This window comes from Ursus arctos, unplaced genomic scaffold (assembly GCF_023065955.2).
Source record: "Ursus arctos isolate Adak ecotype North America unplaced genomic scaffold, UrsArc2.0 scaffold_6, whole genome shotgun sequence".
NCBI lineage: Eukaryota > Metazoa > Chordata > Mammalia > Carnivora > Ursidae > Ursus > Ursus arctos.
This window is the reverse complement of record NW_026623078.1, coordinates 65,225,881-65,249,762: the sequence shown is the minus strand read 5'-3', so window position 1 is coordinate 65,249,762 and position 23,882 is coordinate 65,225,881. Positions and strand designations below refer to the sequence as shown.

Here is a 23,882-nt window from a genome sequence, read left to right as displayed (position 1 = left end):
CACGTTTTTCTTTTTTCCTGTCTGGCTAAAAAGATGGCGTCTCGCAAGGAAGGCACCGGCTCTGCTGCCACTTCTTCCAGCTCCACCACCGGCCCGGCGGGGAAAGGCAAAGGCAAAGGCGGGTCCGGAGATTCGGCCGTGAAGCAAGTGCAGATAGATGGCTTGGTGAGTGGGGTTCCGTTTCCCCAGGCCCACGTGGGGAGCTCATTTCTTATTCCAGTTCCGCCAGACGCACTGCTTGGCAGCCTCCCCCTGAGCCTGTTGAGAGTGGGACAAGGTTTTCCCCTAAAACCTTTCTTTTTCATCTTCACTTTTTGTTGGGAGGCGCAACAGCTTTCTCTGCCGCCTATTGGGGGAGTTGAGGCTGAGATAGGGAACAGAGGCTCGGGGTGTGTGTAACAGATTCTTGGGGTCTTGTTTTGAGATGCCTGGATTTGAAGAAAGACTCTTTAGAAGACAAATAGGTGAAGGAGGTGTCGAGAAGGATCTAGGAATCTAGGGCTTTTGGAAGGTAAGGTAAACTTCATTGCTTCTCTGCTGGGACCTGACATCTGTAACTTCCCAAGTGGAGATTTGCTTCGTAGCCACTTCTGAGCCTGTGGTTCAGCGTTTATCTGAAACTATGTACTAGGAATAATCATCTCTTATGTTGGCTTCTCCTTTCCCCATCTGTGAATGTTGGAGTGCCTCAGGATTTGGGTTTAGGCATCCTTCTAGCAGGTCTCTGCTTGACATAGTGTAACAAGAGTAGGTAAAAGCACACTCCTGGAGCCAGACTGCTTGGGTTTCAGTCCTATCTCTAAAATTAGCTGAATGCCATTGGTTAAGTTAATCTCTTTATACTTATTTTCCTCACTTTAGTTGTTTTGAGGATTAAAATTGGCTGAATATGTGTCAATAACTAGAACAGTGTCTGAGACATAGTAAGTCACCATTTAATCTTAGTTGCTTCAGTGTTATTATATGTTACAAAAAGTTACAGTAGTAGACCCTCCTTAAGTTCCTTTCTTGTGGCTTTAAATATTATTTATATTCTGATAACCTTTAGAATTATATTTCTTGCCAGACTTGGTTTTTGCATGCCACTCTTAAATACCCTGCTGCCTGCCTGACATCGCTTTTGGCTATCTTATAGGTATCTCAAATTTAACTTGTCCAAAATAAGATTGTTGCCATCTCCCCTTCCTTCCTCTCTCCCTATCCTTGGTCTTACCTCAGTCTCTCCCATCTTGGTGAATGGAACTACCATCTAACCATTTGAACAAGTCAGAAAACCTAGGCATTAACTTAACATTTGTTCTTGTTTTTTCCCCTCAGCAAATGCTGTTGGTTCCACCTCCAAAATATATCAAATTCATCTGCTTCTCATCTATCTCTATGCCATCAACCATATCCACTTGCAATAAAATACAGACTTCTACGACATTTTCAAGGTCCTGCTACCGTCTCTTTCTCCAAACTCACCTCCTACTTTATTCTAGGCTCCATTCACAGTGACATTTTAGTTGTTTTCTCTAACTGAAATAACTCAAGTTATTTCTTCCTACTTGATGGCTTCTTTTGATTCTTTAGGTCCTTGTCTTAAATGCCCCATTTTAAGAAAGGCCTTGCCTACCAGCCCTGTTGAATGTAGCTCCGTTCCCATCATCCTCCATCACACCACTCTGTTTCATAACATTTTCCACTGCCTGTGACTGTCTTGTTCGTTTTCTTGTTTGATTCGCCCACCAGAACGTAAGCTACTGAGGGCAGGTAAGGGACTGTGCTTTTTCACGTGTTATATTTCCAGTACAGAACCTTTTAACTGATACAGGTAGAATAAATGAATGCATGAAAGATTTCTTTTTTTTTTTTTTAAGATTTATTTATTTTAAGAGTAGGGGACGCAAGCAGGGCCAGGGGGAGGGTCAGAGGGAGAGGGAGAGATGCAGATTCCCCACTGAGTACAAACCAGCCATGGGGCTTGATCCCACGACCCTGAGATCATGACCTGAGCCAAAATCAAGAGTTGGACCCACCGCCTGATCCACCCAGGCGCCCCTCATTTTTATACTGCTCCTACTTCGTGTCCTGATATCTTTTATAGATTATTCTAATGGTATCTTGAATTGTTCTCTTAAACCTGTTCAGTCCATCCTTCACACTTTAATTAAAAAATTCATGTAATGTGAAAAGTTAGATTTTGTTAACTTCCTTCCTGAAATGCTTACAGTGATATTGCAGTGAATTCAAGGCCTACTAAGATGTTGTCCTTGCCTTTGTGTTCAGGTTAATTTCCTACTATTTCCAAGCCTCATAGGAAGTGTACGTTCCAGTTACAAAGGGTATTTGGTTAGTCTGATGTTTAATCACATTTGTTCCTGGCATCTTGTTAGTGGTCAAGACCTGTTTTTCTTCTTGTATTGAACCTTTCCTTTCCTACCTTTGGTTCTGTTTCATCAAATCTTCTGTATCTTTAATATTACCTTCCCCTTAACAGGTGAGCATTGTCAGGACTTTCCCATATTACAGTGTTTAGTTCTCTTTTTCACTTAACGCTCTGTGTTCCATTCTTAGTCTCCACTTTTTTCCTCTTGAAGTCAGCGGTTAAAGAATTATCTGAATTGGTAGTCTTCCTTTCTTTTTTCAACTCACTGTTGTTAGAATCTCCATCACCAATAATTCCCTGATTTAGTTTTTAGAAAAATCATTGATAGCATTCGCAAAGAACTATACAAAATATGAGAATATATCACACATGCAAAATAGTATCTATGATACATAATTTAAATAATCACAAAATAAACATCCAGTTACCTGCCATTCAACGTGAGAAATAGAACATTATGAATAGCTTTGAAGCCTCTCCCTATTTCATCCTTTCTCCCATCCCTAAACCCCACCTTGTAATCACTATTGTGAGGTTTGTTCCAAGGATTGGGTTTTCTTTATAGCTTCACCATACAGAGTATTTCTAAACAATTTGTTTAGTTTTGCCTGTTTATATTAATAATATAAATGAAATGTGAATTAAATCACAGTACATGTTCTCCAGTGTCTTGAGTCACATATGCGTATCTCACATTGTTTTTGAGATTAGTCCATTCTAGACTGTGGCTATAATTCATTCCTTTTCATTACTATAGAGCACCTCATTGTATGAATATGACATAATTGTCCTCATCTGACCATTAATGGACAATTAGATGGCTTGTTTTTCTTGTGTGAAATGGTATCTCTCAAGAACTTTTAATTGTCCATTCCATTAGACTTGTCAATGAGACTTTTACTGTTCCTTGCACAGAGTCAGTGTTCAGTTTATCCTCTTGGAATGGAGGAATGGATTTTCATTGCAGTCAAGTGATCTCGTTGTTCCTAGAAACGATCAAAACTAATCTTTCCTGTTGAACTTTTCATGTAAAACCCATGTCGTTCCCCTAAACCAATCTGAATCTTTCCATGGATCAGCGAGACAAGTGGAATTGGCCTCACCTGGTACCTTGTTAGAAAGCAGAAATACAGTATCTCAGACTCTTAGGGCCCCATCTTGATCTACCTTATCAGTTGATTTATAGCCTATTAATATTTGAGGAGTAGTGTTCTGGTCCACACTGATTTCTTCCTTTATCTGAACTTTTAATGATGACAACTTGTATCACTCATCTTGGCACAGGATCATAGACTCTTTCCTAATGGTTTACTGTTTTCTTTTCTCACTGAGATGATAATTTGAAGGCACAATTGTAAAATTTTTTAAAAAGATTTTGTTTATTTATTTTAGAGAGAGAGTGAGCCAGCAAGCACGTTTGGGGGCGGGGGGGCCCAAGGGGTATGAAGAGGGACAAACAGACTCTGTGCTGAGCTCTGAGACTGGAGCCAGATGGAGGGCTTGATCTTGACCCTGAGATCACGACCTGAGCCAAAACCAAGAGTTGGATGCTTAACCGACTCTGCCACCCAGGTGCCCCAGATTGTAAAATACTTGTTATCGTTCATAGTTCCAGTGCTTAAAACTGATGACCATCGAAATTTATTTCCTTTTAAATTTTGTTTTTCCCTTTATGTAAAAAGTTATCGTATTGTTTAAAATTGTTAGCTACCTCATTCTTCCTTTATTGGAATAAGGTAGAGTATGTTATTAATAAGTGAAAAAGTCAGAGTTCCATATACTTTGTCATTCAGGTGTCTTTCAGATGTTACCTCACAGGTACTTTCCAACTGTTCTTAAGTGGCCCCATCAGTTCATTGACCCTTTTATCACCCAGTTGGGCCCTTATTACTGTCAAAATTCTCTTATTTATTTGTTGCTTGTCTTCTCACACTAAAATATCAACTTCCTGAGAGCAGGACCAGTGTCAGGTTTGTTCACTGCAATGTTAACAGTGACTGTTACATAGAAAACACTCAGATACTGTGAATGAGTTAATACAGTTCTGGGTACAAGAAATTTTCTTGAAAATGAATCATGAGGACACTGGGTCGGTAAATGCTTTGTAGAAATGGTGTGTTGGGTGAGAAACACAGGAGTGAGGCTGGGAGACCAGTGAGCTTTATAAACTTGCTCATATTTCTTTCTTTTTTTAAAGTGTCAGTGTCTTATCTGTAAGAAAAATCACTAATATTAATTGAGCACCTGCTATTTACAAGACCCTGTGAAGGAAAGTTTGGTTAGATTATGTCTGATTCTCACAACAGCTCTAAGGGTAGATGTTATCTGCCTTACTTACCTGGTGGTTATTCAGAGCTGATGAGAAAATGTTGGTGGCGGTGCTCTGTGAACTGAAATCAATAATTCAAGTTTGTAAAGGGCTTATGCTAGGCTATGACATATATCACTGTGTAGTGTGTGTGTGTGTGTGTGTGTGACACTATATGAAGTTATAGAGACTAAATGGTGCTTGTTAAACTATGAAATGGAAGCCCTAGTCTAAAATCCAAATCTCAAGTAGAATACAATTTGGCCTTTTTAATGTTTTAACAACAAAAAATTGTGTGGCTTTTGGCTCCTCCTTTCAGTTTTCTGACTTCAGTAAAGAGTAAATTGCTTCACATGTGTGGATATTTCAGTCAGATAACTTGAAATTCTTTCAAGCACCAAATTTTTTACATTTTTGCCATTGTAAATCTTTCTGAAGTGTATTACATAAATTTCTGCCTCTTTAGTCAGAGAATATTGAACACAGCTTAGCCGTGTTTTGATGACTTAGTATTACTTTTAAGAACATAATTTATTGCCCCGTACTGGACAGTGGTCCTCGAGAATCCCTTTGGGTATTTACATCTGTTTATTTCTATAATGTCCCGTCTTTGAGGTGCCTTGAGCAATTTGTCTTTCTAGTTGGCTGTCTTTTTTTCTTACTGTTTTTGTTGTTAAGCTTGTATGTCTTTTACCCCTTTTATTTCCAGCTTTTCATTTGCTATGGATGGTAAACCAGATAAGCAGTATTGTTAGCATTATTTTTAACACGAAGCTAAGTACACTCTGAATGAGGATTAAATTGAGTATGCTGTCTGACATTTTGACCACTTCGTTATATTTTTGCTTTGGCAAGTAAGATGTTACTAATTGTAAGTAATAGTTTTTTTTATAGTAGATAAAAACATTTGACATTCGTTATTATATCCTAGGAAATCCAGGAGCTAATAGAACCAGTATTAGCTGGATTAAATGCATGATTTATATTTTAGAGAAACTGAGTGGGTTTTCTAGGGCATAAAGTGAATTTTTTCTAGAGTTTGGACTCAAATCAGAAATTGCTGTCTTTGATTCATTTTGCTTTCCATTATTACAACTGCTTCATACAGTATAAGGACTCAGTAGATGTTAGCTCTTACTATGTGCCAGGTACTATTCGAGTACTTTGTATGTATTATAGCATTGAAGCCATATAACAACTCTGATTTGGGAACCATTATTATCCCCATTTTACAAATGAGGAAGCTCATATAATAGTTTATGTGACTTAATGAATGTCAGGATAAGGGGAAATAGAAGTAGTGTTCACAGAAGAATTAATCCAGTGTTTCTTGCTCAAGCATCAGGAAGTGTATTTTCCAAAACTTAGGTCTCTTACAGACTTAGAACTTTAAAATGTACAAGAAAGCGAATGTATCAGAATCTTTATATTTAATAATCTGTTGTATTTGGGGAGAAGATTTGTAGCTAATAGAAGTCAATTTAGTAAATATTCTCATTTGGAAAAAAGATGACTTTTAGCCAATGGGTCGCACAGATATAAGATATTGGGGAATCAACATTGAAGAAAATAGGAGGTAAGCTAAAGAGTATTGAGGAGTACTGGTAGATATTCCTAAGTAAGGTAATTTACTTGCCTTAGGGTAGGCAAATCTAAGTCTGTCTGACTTCTCAGGATGCTTTTAAGATTCATGTAACCCTGGAGACATCCTGGATTTTGTTCCTTTCCCTTAAGGTCAGAGGGCTTATTGAAATCCATTGCCTTTTTGAGAAAGTTTTCTGATCGTGCTTCCTGTGTTTATGGCATATACATCAGTGATGACAAACTGTATTAGCGTTGTTTCTTGTAGCTATCTTGGGATAACTTGAGCCTAGCATACATGGTATTTCTCATGGGGGAGATGATTTAATAAATCAGCATCTCTGGGCCTTAGTTTTCTTCTTTAATATGAGGATAATGCATGGCCTTCCTGCTGTAATGAATAGAAGCTTAATATATATTATTTTTATTGATGTTTAATTATTGTAGTAACAGATTTAGTCGTTGGTATTGATTTTAATAGTTACAGTGGGATTCCAAACTTGATGCTTTACCACGTAAATGGAAGATAATGAAAAATTTTAACTTCAGTTGTAGCATATCTGGCCCAGATGAAATGGCATATGTACTCTTCAAATGCCTATTTTGACATTAAAAGGTGTGGGTGCACAGTATTTGCTGGTTTCGTTTCTTTTGTTTTCTTGTCACCTTTGGCTTCAACTAGCTCCTGCATAATTATAAATTCTGATCTTCAGCTTAATATCTGAGACTTCAAGAGCTTTGCTGAGCAACATCAGTGTTTTAAGTCTTCTTTGCATTTTTCTGAACTTTTGGTTCAGTCCTTGCTGTGATACAGGGGAGACAAGCCTTTACGAAGCGTTAGCCTTTGGCAAGGGTCTTTGCCAGGTTTTATTTTGTGGTCAAATATTCTCATTTGTACTTTACCACGTCTACCCTAGTTTCTTAGATGAAAGCTTCTGATTTCAGCACTTACACGAAAGCTTGGTTGCATTTGCTTTTCTCTTGGAGATTAGTTCATAATTTTTCTTTTGTAAAATATTTAAATTATGGTACTTGGGTATTTCCTTTGGCAATGTATGAGAAAATATACTTAAAGAGAAAGTAGCTTTATTTTTTCTCATAAACTATTTGTAGAAGATCATTATGTAAAATGGTTATATCTTGTAAAGATTAGCTTTAGTAGCAAAAAGTACAGCATAATGTACATCTCCATCTATATAGTGACAAACTGTACTTGTTTTATTAAAACCAAAAGAGCTGAAGTGGACACTGGTGTATGTATTTTTGTTGATGTTGGCACCAGGCCCAAAAATAGAGGAGAAAAAATTGATTCAGCAAAAGAGTGGTAACTCAGTTATTAACTTAGTCAAAATATAAAACTTTTTTACTGTTTCAGTCTGAATTCATCAGCTATATTTTGGCATAATATTTTAAAGTTTTAGTTTTATTCCAAATAGCACCTAAACACCACAGATATTCATTGTATCCTGATGATTAATGTGAATTTTTTTTCTTAGTACCTTCTATACCTCTATCCCTGTCCCCAACTAATTTCATTTGATATAAGTAGCAAATGTTTGTTTATCTGTGGGACAAGAGTTATGTGTTAAAATACGATTTTTTAAAACAAAAAACATATGTATTCATTGTAAGGTAAGTTTGGGGATATCTCTCTCTCTCTCTCTTTCTCTCTCTCTCTCTCTCTCTCTCTCTCTCTCACACACACACACACACACACACACACACGCACAGACCAACCAGAAAGAAAATTACTCAGTTTATAAGCTCATAGCATGAGGGTGGATAGCAACATTAAGATTTGGGGGTTTACTTTTCTAGTGTTTTTCCTGTGCTTTAATAAATACCTGTAGCTGCAGTTAATGGCTTAAAGGTTATGCATGATTTTAAGAATGTTGCCAAATTGCTCTCCAGAATTGTTGTATAATACAGTTTATTTTCCCGTGTACAGAATATTGGAGTACTGCTTCTTGGCACCATTGCCAAAGGAGTTAGGATTTTTAAAAATCTTAGTCTTTATTTTTAAAATTCCCTGTGCCTATTAGTATGCTAATATACTCGTTAACAGTGATTCAAGTCAGTAAAGTATTTCCTGTCCTCTGTTAGTGATACCACATCTGCCCAAGTCACCCAGGCTTCTGGTATCATCTTTGATTGCTCTACAGGGTTTCCCTCGGATTCGCTTAGGATCACTTAACATAGTTTGTGAGTCTCTAACTTGGTGTTGTCTCTGCTTTTCATTTCTCACTCTCCTTTCTGAATTATTGCTACAGTTTCATGTGACTGGTCTTACAGATTCTGTCTTGTACTTGGCCATCACACACAATGCTGCTGAGTAAATAATTATTTTTAAAGGACATCTGTAGTCCTAGAATGCAAAAACCCATTGGAAAATCCTCATTACACAAAATCAAATCAAACTTGATAGCCTGACTGTTAAGATCTTCTTTACCTTCTGTTTTTAGCCTTCAAATGAGGGCTTTTAGATAACCGTTTTCAAGTTTGGTTTAAGGATAGCCTTTAAAGCAATTGAAACCCAAATATTTTCCTTTGGATAGAAGAAAACCCCTGTTTTACATTTTGTGCAGAAATGCATAATCTTCAGTTTGGTTCTGAGGGACCTCTTGAGAAAGGTGAATAATCACCTTCTGGTATTACTGTGGTGTGCTTTTTAAAAACTGAAGTCTTTTTATTATATTAACCCTGTTTAATTAAACAGCCATTTGGGTACACATGGTACATAAATCAAAAAGCAAAAAAGAGTATGGAGTGAAAAGAAGCTCTCACTTTTCATCCCTGTCTTCAACCACCCTCTTCCCAGAGGCAGTCACAGTTACTCTTTTTAATGTTTCCTTCTGGACTTTAGCAAGCACTGCCTCCTGTTAAGGAAACAGAAACAAACTATAATTGCAGTGCCCCCAAATCACCTAAAGGCCTTCTAATTAAGCAGTGGTCCATGCTCCTCAGTATAACAAACTTAAAACATGTTAGGAGTAGATAGCTCATAACAGTTTTGAAATTTTTTGGTTTGTTTTGTATGACAGAGGAAATGAATTTTGTTCCAGCAGAGCTTTTTTTATCACTCATTTTACTTGGGAAAAATTATTTTCCAGCTACATGTGGGAAAATTTGCAGATCAGTTATGTATATTGAGTTGGTAAAGTAAAAACTTAATGTTAAAAATAAAACATCCTCATCACTTAACATTTAATTGTTATACATTTGTATGTTTGATTGTATCATTGAACTATCCCATGACCAATTTTTATGAGGAGAGCAGTGCTAGTCTGTTGAATTTCTTGAGACTGCTTTGCCCTTCTCCCCCTTTTCCCAACAATTATTAGTTGATTTAACTTTAAAATTGTGGACCATTGATGAGTATTAGATCCAAGAGAATAATAATGAAGTGTGCTCTTTCAACTGAAATATTATAGAGGTGATATTGATTAAGTGTTTTGGAGCATTGCAACTAATCCCATATGTGTCAGGAGCAAAATATCTTTTTTTTTTGCTATTGAAGTTACTTAAATTTCTTTCACATCAAAACTGAACAGCAGTGATTTAAATCCTATTTATTATTTGACACAGCCAGTTATGAAATGGAACCCCTATCCCACTTGAGCCATAAAATGTGTTAAATTTAAGACTAATACTACTTTCTGCTTTTTGAATTTACATTTTGGCAGTAACTACCTTCTTTGTTCAGTGTTAGAAAAAAATGATCTAGGCTTAACCAAATAAGAAAACTGCCAAGTTCACAGATCAGTCAGTGAAAGAAGCCAGAATTAAATGAAAGTCTAGTTATTGACTTTACAGAATATGCTAAGGGGAGATTCTGTGGCATTACAGTTTCTTTGAGACTAAAATTCTTCTATGGTAATAGCTATTCTTTGTGATTGATGTGGGAAATTCAGGCTGTGGACCCTACCTCCCAGAATCTACAAAACTAGAATAAAGCCAGCCTAGGAATCATGCATCCCGCCTGACCTCTTCTCCAAATGGCCAGAAACTGGTGCAGTTGGGCTTTGCCTTTTTATTTCAGACTTCTAAGAAACTCTTGGAGTGGGTCTAGTCTTTATTTTTAGCAAGGATAATGATGTATTTAAGGGAACCTGCATACATACATAAGCACACGTATACACCGCTTTTTTTTTTTTTTTTTAAGATTTTATTTATTTATTTGACAGAGACAGACAGCCAGCACGAGAGAACACAAGCAGGGGGAGTGGTAGAGGAAGAAGCAGGCTCATAGCGGAGGAGCCTGATGTGGGGCTCGATCCCGGAACTCTGGGATCACGCCCTGAGCCAAAGGCAGACCCTCAAGGACTGTGTCACCCAGGCGCCCCATACACGCTGTTTTGAATGAAGACCATTATTCTCAACTTTGACTCTTCGATGCAGATTTTAAAAATCTTGTTTTGAAACACCGTGGTATTGGTTGTTATAAGAGATCGCTCTAGATCAACATGACTGATAAGTCTTAACAAAACGGGAAGTTTGGTGTCAGGTAGTTGATTTTTAATAAGTTATATGTACATCTTATTAGACTGAAAAAAAATCTCTGAGGAATAAACTGAACATTCTGGGGAGGCAAGTGTCAATGCCATGAAAATACCTGGCATATTTTAGTCACTCACTAAATATTTGTTGGATAGGTGGAGGGATGAGTGAATGGATTAGGTGAAAAGTTTATTATAGTAGCTAATGTTACTGAGAATTTACTAGGCACTGTGTGCTAGGTACTTTGGGTGGGTTATTTTTTAATCCTTGCAACAGTGCTGTGAGATAGGCACTGACTAACTTATCTCCACAGGAGGTAGGTGAGGCTAGGATAGATAAGATACCTTGTCTAAGGCCACAGAACTGGCAAACTTTATTTTGGATTCTAGTGCTTCAGCCTCTGTATACCATATATTTTTTTCTGTGGTACAGACCAGAGGTTCACATTTGTGTATACAATCATAAGAATTAATTTTAAAGCTTTTATTTACTAAAGCTTTCTTTCTCACTTGAACATTATTTTTTTTCACAAAGAAAGGTTAGTTCTAGAGTTACTATGTACAACAAGTGGAAGACAACGAATGTTGGGGCTTCAGCTGGGCTCACTTACTGGATAAATAATTTACTTTCTTACCTCTGTTCTATAAAGCTTGTAGCTCCTGCTCCTGAAATAACTTTGTTTTTACCCCTCGTAAAAATACAGTGTTCAGATTGGAATCAGAGCTAAGAGAATAGTGGTTTGACCCCATGTAAGGAGAATGCCTGTCCTCTCCCATAGAAGCAGCATGGGGTGGGAGAGGAACTATGGGCTTGTGAGCCACACAGTTTGGAGTTCACATCTATTGAAATATTGTCATATTTTGAAAGATTTCATATCAGTAACATAAATTAAGAAGTGTTTGATTATAAAGTCTGAATGTTCACCTTTTGGAATTAGAGAGAATGGTCTACCTGCTTAATGTTACAGCTTCCATAAACCAGTGCTACCTAAAGTATGGGTGTGGTCTGTGAACTGTCCACTGTCTGTATGAGATAAGCACGGAATTGAGATTGAGTGTTTAGAAACTTTTATAGCAGTATGATATTGCTGTGATAGCCAAGAGTGTGATCCCTGGGCTTGTATTTTCTCTTTTTTAAAAAAGTCACTTTTCTTCTAAGTTTTCTTTTTTTACTATAGTATTGGTCTGTGAGGGACTGGAAGAAAATAAGTTCTTCACCACAGATAGTCTGAGAAGACCTGTTATAAACTATTTGCATACCTATTTTAGCTAATAGCATCTTCCTGTAACCAGAGTCTAATAATATTTAATAGAACCGTGTATAAAATACTACTGTGATTATTAAATACCACTAGATTTACTTTTTTATTGTTGGCTTATTGGCTTTAGTGGTAAAACATTTATATACATTCAGCATTTCTTTTATCTGTGAGCTGTTTAAAAAAGATGAACAAGTGGATTTAGTATTTCTTATTCTAGGTGCACAATACAGGTTGCAACCTCTGGACATTCCCTATGAACTTGGCTTTATATAGGAAGATTAAAAATGATGGTATAGTTCCAGCAATTTAAAACTACTTATGTCTCTAATTTGAACTGGGCTTTGAACAGATCCTTTTTATGTCTACTACAGGGACAGTGGAAAACCTGCTGCTTTTCTTGGTGAAAATTTATTGCTGTTAGTTTGCTCAAAGTTTGAGTTGATATTTTTGCTGATTTATAATTGGCTTGTGTTAGGCTTCCCTCAAACAGCTCTCTCTGCTTGTTGAAAATCAGTCTGTATAGCCAGAAGTTCCTCTTTGACCTTGGTGGTGTGTACATATATGTATTGTCTAGTCATTTGTGTATGTGAGTACAGTGACATCTGTGAATAGAGGTGAGGAGTAACCATATCAACGAGATTAGAATTAAAGTCAGCAGGTGCTCAGGCTTATAGTTGTATTTTTTTACTTTCTCCTCCTTTCAAAGCCACTTATTCCCCCCCCCTTTTTTACGTACCTTAAAGAACATGCTAGAATCAAGATACGTCCACATCAGGGGCGCCTGGGTGGCGCAGTCCTTAAGCGTCTGCCTTCGGCTCAGGGCGTGATCCCAGGGTTCTGGGATCGAGTCCCACATCAGTCTCCTCTGCTAGGAGCCTGCTTCTTCCTCTCCCACTCCCCCTGCTTGTGTTCCCTCTCTCGCTGGCTGTCTCTGTCTCTGTCAAATAAATAAATAAATAAAATCTTAAAAAAAAAAAAGATACGTCCACATCATTCTGTCAGCTCAGTAGCATTGTCAAAAAGAAATTAGCGGGGTTTTTTGGTGAAACTTCATGTGGTAAATTGCTGTAATTGCTGGATTTTAAAATCTTTTCTGTTAACTTTTTCTTAACATTTGATGTTTTTTGAATTGAAAACAAATACATGCTTATTATAACTAAATAATAACAAAGACTCATAAAAGATATGTCCTTCCACACCATTCTTGTTCATGCAAACATAAAAGCATAACTGCATGTATATAATAAATTTTTATTACTAATAATTTTTAAAACTCTAACCCTTTGTGTGTTGTGGCTCTTTGGGAATCTGATGAATGCCACGGATCTTTCTTCCAGGAAAATGCCTTTAAGTGTATAGAAATTATTGGTAAAATACCTAGTTAATCCCATTAAATTCCAAAATACTTTAAAATAATGGCAAAATTCTTAATGTTATACTTTTTTGGCTTCTAAAACAGTATAGTTTAATTTATTCTTGATTGCCTGGGCTTATAAATGTGAGTTATTATAAATTTGAGTTTATATATAGTTATGTAAAACATATGTTATACATAATGCAGGGATATAGCAGCGGTTTTTTACCTAGTTCCTTATAAGCAACTCGGAATCTTTGAATTGAGAAAAATTGGAAGTGGGTACGTGTATGAATTTTTTCTTCAGATTTTAAAAAATGTGTACAGGTTTTTAAAGTTCAGGTATTATTTATACAGAATAAAATCCACCTCTTTAAAATGTATGGTATGATGACCTTTTGTAGTTGTCAACAGCTGTACATTTGCCACCACATCAAGGTGTAGAATAGTTGCTTCACCCTAAAGAGTGTGCCTATCTGCAGTCAGTATCCTCCCCTCACCTCACCTTGCCGCCCCCCTCCCCCGCAACTACTTAGGGGTTTTGTTTTGCCTTCTCTAGAACTCCATGTAAATGAAGTCATATAGTACATAGCATTTTGTTTGACTTCTTTCAGTTAGAATGATGTTTTCGAGATTCCTCTCTGTTGTACTGCTATTTCGTTCCTTTTTATTGCTGAGTAGTAGTAGTACATAGAATGGATATACTACAATTTGTTTACCTAAGTTTGGTGGCCTTTGGGTTGCTTTCAGCTTTTAGCTAGTATGAATGATGCTGTTATGAGCAGTTGTGGACGTATCTTTTTGTGGGTATATTTTCATTTCTCTTGGTGAATTCCTAGGAATAGCAATTTGGATCATGTAGTAAGTTCGTATTTAGCTAGAAGATGCCGCAATTACTGTTTTCTACCTTTCCACCAACACTTTTTATGGGTTTCTAGCTTTTTGGAAATGTCTTAATTTCCACTTTCCTAACTCAGAAGTCCAGGACTCCATTTTTTGATCCAGGACAGAGAATGGATTGCAATCCAGCTCCTAGCTCCTGGGTATTTTATCTTGGTCTGTTGTACCTTTGGGTACTGCTGTGTTAACTCACAGGGTTAATGCTCCGGTTGTTCGTTTGCTTGTCTTGCTTGATTGGTTATTTCAGCTTTTTAGAAATGCAGTATATTCAGCATTTCTGTATGTCTGCAGGGGTAGAGGGGATTCAGGTACTTGAAATTGGCATATTGCAAGGCCTAAAAATTCCAGATTATATTTCTTAAATAGTTTACTTTTTAACCCTGAACTTTATTAGAGTTGCTTTAATAGAGGGATTTTGTGTGGTAGCTTCATAGCCCTTATTTTACCAGGTGAAGATTGGCTCTGACACTGATGTTAGAAATACTGCTGATTAAAAGTCATGTAGTATTTCCTGAAAGGATTTTGTTAATATATTGTATTTCATAATTCATCAACAAAAATTATATGAAATTGCTCATTTTGAATCATGTAATGGTATCTTAAGACACAACTATTTCTGTGAGTAGATTGAATTTATTATTTATATGGCACTGCTTTTGGTAAAAACATGAAAGTCTACTCCCATCCTAGTGTTCATCCATCTTTAGGCCTTTTTGTTCTGTAAAGTATGACTTGTGTACTTTGTGAAAAGTAAATATTAGCATTTTAATTTGAAATCCATAGCTGGCAAGTATTTTCTTCACCCAAGCCAACTGCTTGATCTTCACTTCTCTGCTCAGTTGTCATCTCGGAGAGGGGCCTTTCCTGGGTCATGCCAGTTAAGGTTATCTTCTTTTCAGTTCATCTGTTTATTTTCTTCAGAGTGTGCTTCACTATCTATAATTTTCATTCACTTTCTTAATTGTCATTCTGGAATAATGGTAAAGTGGGAGAATCCCCAACACCTTTATAGAGGGTCTCTGAGGTCAAAACTATTTTTATAATAATATTTAAACATCATTTGTCATTTTTACTCATTCTTTATGAGTGTTAAATGGAGGTTTCTCGATACATGCTGTGTGATATTAGAAGATTGATGCAGAAGGAGATATGTGAATCCAATTGTCTTTTATTAAACTAGACATTAACAGGATTTACAAAAACTGTGAAACAATGTTATTCTTTTTTTTTTTTTTAAGATTTATTTATTAGAGAGAGAGTGTGCTGCGCATGTCGCACGCAGGCAGAGGGAGAGGGAGAGGGAGAGGGAGAGGGAGAAGCGGATTCCCTGCTCAGCAGGGAGCTGCATACGGGGTTCTGTGCAGCTCAGATTCCAGGAACCTGGGATCATGACCTGAGCTGAAGGCAGACACTTAACTGCCTGAGCCACCCAGGTGCCCCACAATATTATTCTTCTATGCTGATTAAAATTTCTTTCTGAAAATGTAAATGTTTTACAAAAATGTGAAAGAAATGGTGTCATTTTTTCCATCCTGATTGTTTTTATTTTGAAAAATTAAGTTATTTTTCATAAATGTCATTTATGATATTATGTAATATATTTGTTATTGTTTTTAAGTGAATAAATATTTTGAACATATTTCAGTTTGAATTTCTAACACATAAATATCAATATAAAAATTCTTTGGGATCCTTAGTAATTTTTAAGAGTGTTAAAAGGGCCTCAGGATCAAAAACTTTTGAGACTTGCAATTTTAAAATATAAACCTCATGAAAGTAAAGACTCTGATATGTTTGATTTTAGTTTCATTTTCCCAATAGTCCTGTCAGAGGTAACTGTCCTATAGAGTCACTAAACACATACCTAGGTGAATGGATTAATGAGTGAATGAAAGAAGCCAAAAATAACAGAATTCTGGTGATTCTATGCACAGCTTCCAAATCTTTCTGTAGTAACTGGTCTTTGCAGACATCATAATCTTTGTTTTGGTCAGATTTAAATTGTTCCCTAGTATGGGATTGGAAGTTTTTGATATAATTTTGATAGAGAGGACTTAGAGATTCTGCTAAATGTTCCATTTTAGGGAGGATGGAAGATTTTATTCATCATGCTTATTAACAAATTTCAGATTTGTTGATTTCTGGTATAACTAATTTCTTTGGATATTTTAGGTTGTTATTTATTTTTATCCTATAGTATTGAGAATACTTTGTGTCTTTGAAGTTAAATACTATGTGTGTTTAGCCTTTTGGGCAAAGTTAGGTTTTCATTTTTTAAAAAGACACTTTTAAAAAATAGTATTGTGTTCATTAGAGATTACAAAATAGTCTGCTTTGCTCTTTCAAATTGCACTGAATAATAAACAGTAGTAGAAAAAATGGTTCCTCTAGGGTAATTTCAGCGGACTGGACATCTGTTTACTATTCCTTGCTAAGATCCGCCCGGCTTGAGAATGTGCAAACCTCAGAATGCTGGGAGACTGATCTAGAGATAGTTGATATATTCAGAGACCAATACTGACTGCGCAGGGCAAATCAAGTAGGTTAATAAACACTTAGACCCAGAGTATGACTAAGTTTGGGGGGGAGTGTAGAAGAATTTGGTAATTTAGAATTCTACAGGCCAGTTTGTTGCCATCCTTTAGGCATAATTTGTAGGAAAATCTTTATTTACCCATGAATTTATAGGATAAACAAACCTGGTCAGCGTTCATAAAGAGTCTTAAATATGGGGTCAAGCTATAAAGCATATGTCTTACAGAACTCTCGATGCTTCTCCGGTGGATTGCTGGCGTTACTCTCCCTCTCATTGCTGTGCTCTGGAGATTCTTCCAAGTAGGGCTCGAGTTCCTCTTATGAGGGGGTGATATTTATGCTTTTATAAATAAAATGTTCACTTTTGGGTCTGTGTTTTTCTGTGTACTCACTTTTCCTCAACACAGGGAGTCTTAAACCAGAGGAAAGGAAACTTTGTTTTAACCAGTTGTGTGCATTGCAGTCCTCTGCAGAGTTAAAAAAAGGAAGGCTGGTCCATACTACCTCATTAAAAGTTAGAATGAAGTAGGATGTTAGAATCACCTGGAGACTCTAAAACAAAAACGAAAAGAAATAAAATCCCCTCAAAACCAATATAGGATTCTTTTTTTTCTTTTCTTTTTTTTAATTTATTTGACAGACAGCCAGCGAGAGAGGGAACACAAGTAGGGGGAGTGGGAGAGGAAGAAGCAGGCTCCCAGCACAAGAGCCTCATGTGGGGCTTGATCCCAGAACGCTGGGATCACGCCCTGAGCTGAAGGCAGACGCTTAACGAGTGCGCCCCCCAGGCGCCCCCCAATATAGGATTCTTAGCCCAGATCAATTACCTCTGAATTTAAGAGGTTGGATTTAGGCCATTAGCTTTTTGTATTTTGTTTTGGTTTTGCTTTTGTTTTTTTAAATACTGATGGCTCTAATATATAGCCAGGGTGAAGACCTCTTTTCATTCATTTAAAAAAAGCTCCACAGGCCATTTTGATAAGCTGAGAACAAGTGATGTAGAGCTGGGAGTATGTGGGATCATATGTGACGCTTATAAACAAAATATAGGAGTATGTTTTTGTTTTGGAGACTATTAAGCTTTCATGTATCTATTTTTAAAAGTAAGAGGAAGCATGACGTAAACAGAATTAATTAAAAATATATCAGCACTGTTTTAGGGACAGAGGCATATGGTTGGTTGGAGGGAGAGAAAATGAAAGGGGATGAGCTTGACTGAAACAGGACTTTTGTGGTGGAACATTCCCATCTTGTGGCTTGTGAGAATAGTGCTGCTAAAGATTAGAAGCTGTATTGCATTATAGGAACTAGTGGCAGTTTCCTGTTGATGCTACTTGATGTCTAGTGATCAGGGCGCAAAAAATTTGACCTCTAGCACCATTCCCTTACGGTCTTTTGCTGCCTGACCCTGTGATCTTACACTGAACTGTTCTACTTCATGCACAAAACCCTGCTTCTGCAGCCCTGCTACAGTGACTTCTTCCAGAGCTGTTGCCCCTGCATTCGTTAGGTTTCAGCCTTGTTATTACAAACAAAGTTACTCAGTTACTATGAAGTAATTACAAGTACCTCGAAGTCCAAATTCATATCTCACCTCCCTGATTTAAAAATTCTGTGTCAAATTGTCTCTTTCCTCATCTGGCAAATAAATGAGGAAATGCTATTTCTCACTTCATGCAGTAGTTACGGGATTGAACGAGTCATTGCGTGTAAGACACTGTGGAGTGCTTGATGTAAGTGAACGATAAATGTTTAATGTTCACTCCTTCAGCAAATAGATTCTGAGTATCTTTTATGTGCCAGGACCTGTGTTGGGGGTTGAAGATGTGGTGAATAACACATGTCTTCGTTTCCACAAGAATATTTAAGAGGGGAGACCATGGGCAGAACATGGATTTTTGTCTTGTAAATATGAAACAGCTGTGGAATGTTTTTATTTATAAGTTCTTAGTTATTTCTGTAGGATATCAAAAGCTTGTATGTGAATTTGTTATTTCTGATGAGGAATTTCCTTTTGACATCTTTCAAGTTTGAATTGCAAGCCCATTATGTTACTTTTTGAACTAAAGAATTGCGATTTTTGCATGTATGTAGGAAATAAGGGCATAAGATGTCAAACTGAAGAATGAGTTTGCTTAGTTTTCATAAAATTTTTTTTATAGTTTTGAATGCTTTATCAGACTATATTACAGTGGCAAAATCATAAATGTTAGAGTTGGAAATTATTTTAGTGATCACCAAAGTCTCTTTATTTTGGATAGCCTTAAATGCTAAGAGAGAATTTATCCTTAAAATTTAAGCCTTCTTTCTGCTGCTATCATCACCTGTGGTCTTTAGTTTGCCTTTCAAAGTAAGACCCATCCCCTCGTGCCTCACTATTTAGAAAGTGCTCTTTGTGATTGTCCCTGCTCTAGAGAAAGGTTTGAATTCATTGAACTAGTTCTCATCACAGGATTTTAGGCTTTCTCTCTTACCATTACCCCTTTCTTTGTATACTTACTTATGTTTATTGTTTCTAGCAGATAGTTAAACCACCAAGCTTTTCCCATCTCTCAGTTGGATACTGTTCCTGTAAATTTTCTCTGAACTGAATATAACAGGTCAGTGATGCTGAAGAGTGAGATGATAATTTCTCTTACTTGGAGCACCGTACTTCTGTTGATGCTGTATGAAGCTGCATTGATTCTTTGGCCAGGCACAGCAAGCTGCGTGCTGTTTGGTTACATTGCCCTCCTACCCCCCATCCCTTTACAGTTCATTTTTATTAGAGTTAAGACAGTGTTTCAGTAGAAGTTATTTTTGTACTGTGATAACTCATTTTTAAATATAATAATTTTTTCTTAACTTGGTTTTCTTTGAAAAAGAAAACGAGGTTATTTTGGCCTGACTTCTTTGTGAAATTGCTGGGTCCTAGTCATCAACACTCCTTTTTGCGCACATGACTGCCTGCTGTTGAGGAATTAATTCTAGAGTTTGTCTGAAGATCTACATTAAGCTCTTCTGTCTTCTAGCATGTCATTTACTTTGATTTCAACAGTGGTTCAGTGATCTCATTAATAGGGGTAAGTATCTAGGAACCTAGGTAACTTAGACAAGCTGGTAGGTGTGTTTGTAATAACTTTTAATTAGTTCTGTTTATCCCTTCTAAGTCACCCCTGTTTCTTTTTGCAATAATTGCCCTTCTCAGAAGGTAAGTTGAGTAGGAGTTAAATAGTTCTGCTTTTTATTGACAAAAATCAATAATATTAATTTATTGAACATTTATTACATGTTGGGCCCTGTGTGAAGTATTTACCATACATTCTCTCGTTTCTCATAGTGTTAATGTTGCTTTAGAATAGCTTGATGTTGCAAATTAGAAATCAAAGACTTAGGAAGAACAAATAGCTTTCCCAGGGTCACAGCTAGTAAATGTTAGCGCTGGAACTTGTACCCATACCTGCATGACTCTTAAAGCTCATTTTGTACCTTTCGAAAGTGGAAAGGTCTTTTATGTAGGGATGTGTAAGATGGTGCACTTTCTTCATTTCACAGTATTGAAAGTCTTAATTGGTTGGTGTTCTTCCACGTTAAGCTCTTTTCCCTGCTCACTCCTTGCTATCCTTAAGAGGTCTGGATATTATTGGTCTAAAATCTTTTTGGGGTCTGTTCATCACAAAGCCTATGACTAATCATTGTTTTAATTACTGAATTATTGATATGAAAATCAATTTTCTTGTTATTAAAGTTAACGTACTCACACAACTTTGGAACTTGACTTGTTTTAAATCTTGGCTCTTCTACTTCCTGGATGTGTGACCTTTAGCCATTTACTTTCTCTCTGCTTTTGTTTTTAAAGATTTATTTATTTATTTTAGAGAAGGGGGAGGGGCAAAGGGAGGGGAGAGATAGAGTCTTAAGCCAACTCTACGCCCAACCACCGTGGAACCATATATGGGGCTCAATCCCATGACCTTGAGATCTCCACCTGAGCCAAAACCAAGAGTCAGATGCTCACCTGACTGTGCCATCCAGGTGCCCCACTGCTTTTGTTGTCTTACTTGTAGACCAATTATATTCCTTTCTCTTAACATAGTTGTGAGAATTACATGATGTGATAATACACATGAAATAATTAGAATATTGCCTGGCACATAATGTTCACTAATTGTAGCCTTTTGTTATTAACTGGTTATTGATGATTAATTTTTGTCATAATGTATTTGTTTTAAGTGAAACACTAATCAACAAAATACTAATTAGCATTTTGTTGGTGTACTTATTTTCCCCTCTGAGGACTTACTGTATTTTAGATTGTGTTGCCCTTTAGTCTTCAGGCCATGAACTTATACTAGATACTGTTACTACTACTAATAAATACTATGTGCCAAGTGCCATTCCAAGCATTTAACCTTTATTAAAAACCTTATTTTCTAGGAGGTATAACTAATGCTTATTGTTATTCTGAACTTTTAAATTAATTGCCTGTCCAGCCTTACAGTGTTACCTCTTTATCTTTATGGAAATGTTAAGGGAGAGAGTAATGTAAGAGCCAGTTTTCCATTAGAGGTTATGTGGTGTATCCTGGTTGAGGAAAATTAGGTAGTGCTGGAGACTTTGTTCTCTTTGTTTTCTCTGTTACCAAATGTTCCCATTGTTGCTTCCTTTGGCTTAATGAGATGTTCTGTTCAGGAACCATCTTGAGATGTTGAGAAATTGTCAAGGGAACGGTCTGCTTTCAGGTTTTCAGGTAATTGAGTTTTTTTTATCTCTGTGTCTTATTGATGGTTTTATCATCCGTGTCAGGAAATTATATGCTGTTAACAGACATTAATAGGACCACTTCCTCTGTAATAACTTTGGGTTGAGGTAATACTGTTTGAAGGAGCTCCTGGATGCCAGACCTTTTGGGAGCTTTGACCTGAAGGTCATGAATGCTGTATGTGGACATTTTGGACATGTCTTCAAACTCCAGGAGTTACAGATGTACATTTAGATTATGTGACTTTTATTATTTGTGTCAGAGTAAAGGAATTGATCTTTAAGAAACTTGGTTAGTTCTATTATGTAATTTTGTGATTTTTGTAAACCATAATACGACTGATTTCTTCCTTTGAAATAAAGGAAGTATAAACTGTAAGGATGGTTGTTAAGCTTACTTCTGTATTTTCTTTTAGGTGGTATTAAAAATAATCAAACATTATCAAGAAGAAGGACAAGGAACTGAAGTGGTTCAAGGAGTGCTATTGGGCTTGGTTGTAGAAGATCGTCTTGAAATTACCAACTGCTTTCCTTTCCCTCAGCACACGGAAGATGATGCTGACTTTGATGAAGGTAAGGGTACTCCTTTCATGTGTCTTTGCAGTATACACAAATGGTTTTTATTTTTAATTTTTCAAAAAATTTTTTTGAGAGATTTTATTTATTTTTATTTTAGAGAGGGAGAGAATGCATGTGAGTGGAGGGAGGGGCGGAGGGAGAGAGAGACAGAGAATCTCAAGCAGACTTTGTGCCAAACGCAGAGCCCAGTGCTGGGTTTGCTGTCACGACCCTGGGATCATGACCTCACCTGAAATCAAGAGTCTGATGGTTAACCGACTGAGCCACCTACGTGCCCCCATAAATGGTTTTTAATATAGTTCTCACCATAACCTTAGTTATCTCTTATTGGGAGTCTATCAGGCCAGCCTAGTTCACTTGATTACTGAGTTTCTTTTTTTTTTTTTTTTTAATATTTATTTATTTGACAGAGATAGAGACAGCCAGCGAGAGAGGGAACACAAGCAGGGGAGTGGGAGAGGAAGAAGCAGGCTCATAGCAGAGGAGCCTGATGTGGGGCTCGATCCCAGAACGCTGGGATCACGCCCTGAGCCGAAGGCAGACGCTTAACTGCTGTGCCACCCAGGCGCCCCTGATTACTGAGTTTCTTGAAAAAATTAATGCAAATTCTTTGAAATGAGGATTTCTATAAAAAGCTTCATTAGTTTGGCCTTATTTGGAATTTGACGTTCTGATTTTAGTAATTTGGATAGGCGCTGCGCTGTTGTTAACTTTTCCATGATGAAATCAGCTTGCAAACAACTTACACTGTGAAGGGTAGGGATCATCATAATGTGTCCAACATTAATTTTCTTCTGTAGTGTTTTGACTTAATGTTTAAGAAGATGAGCTTAACTATTTCAGAAAGAAGACACTGAGCTTTTCAGGAGGTCTGTGTGTGTGTATGTATGTGTGCACATGCGTGCGTGTGTGTGTACACATGCACTACAGGTATAATTGCTTTGTTAGCAAAGGCCATTAGTAGTTAAAGTTCACACTAAAGGCCAAGGTCAATAACCTGAAAGATTTTTTAAAAAATCTAGTTAAAAATAATTTCCCACTTGTCTGAACACTCGATCATTTTCTATATAACTTTTTTTTATTGTGGTAAGAACAAGTAGTATAATTTACCATCCTAAACCATTTTCAAGTGTATAGTATAGAGTGTTATCTATATGCAGGTTGTTCTGGAACAGATCTCTAGAACTTTTTCATCTTGCAAAAAACTGAAACTCTACATCCTTTGACTAGTTCCTCCTCTTTTCCCCCTTGCCAGCCTCTTGCAACCACCATTCTGCTTGCTTGCTTCCTTCCTCCCTTCCTTTTTCTTTTTTTAAAAAAGATTTTATTTTTAAGTAATCCCTATACCCAAAGTATAGAGCTCAAGACCCATGACCTCAAGATCAAGAGTCACATACTCCACTGACTGAGCCAACCAGGTGCCCCATCTGCTTTCTGTTTCTAAGAGTTTGACTCCTTTAAATATTTCATAAAAGTGAAATCATGTAATATTTGTCTTTTTAGAGACTGGCTTACTTCACTTAATGTTCTCAAGGTTTATCCATGTTATAGCATATGACAGGATATCCTTTTTTAAGGCCGAATAATATTCTGTGGTACGTATATACCATTTTATCCATTCATCTGTTGATAAATATTTAGATTGTTTCTATCTCTTGGCTCTTTTGAATAATGTTGCAGATATCTCTTCAAGGTCCTGTTTTCAGTTCTCTTGGGTATATACCCAGAAATGGGATTTGCTGGATCATATAGTAATTCT

At 36.8% G+C, this 23,882-nt stretch overlaps 1 protein-coding gene across 1 annotated transcript in view; it reads left to right on the top strand.

Annotated features, from left to right (window-relative positions):
• Positions 1-23,882, top strand: part of EIF3H (eukaryotic translation initiation factor 3 subunit H) — a 92,827-nt gene continuing 68,945 nt past the window's right edge. Inside the window, exons 1-2 of the mRNA XM_026495537.4 lie at positions 1-165; positions 21,961-22,117. Coding sequence (XP_026351322.1) covers positions 34-165; positions 21,961-22,117 — 289 coding nt within the window. The 5' untranslated portion in view covers positions 1-33. The remainder of the gene's footprint in view (positions 166-21,960; positions 22,118-23,882) is intronic.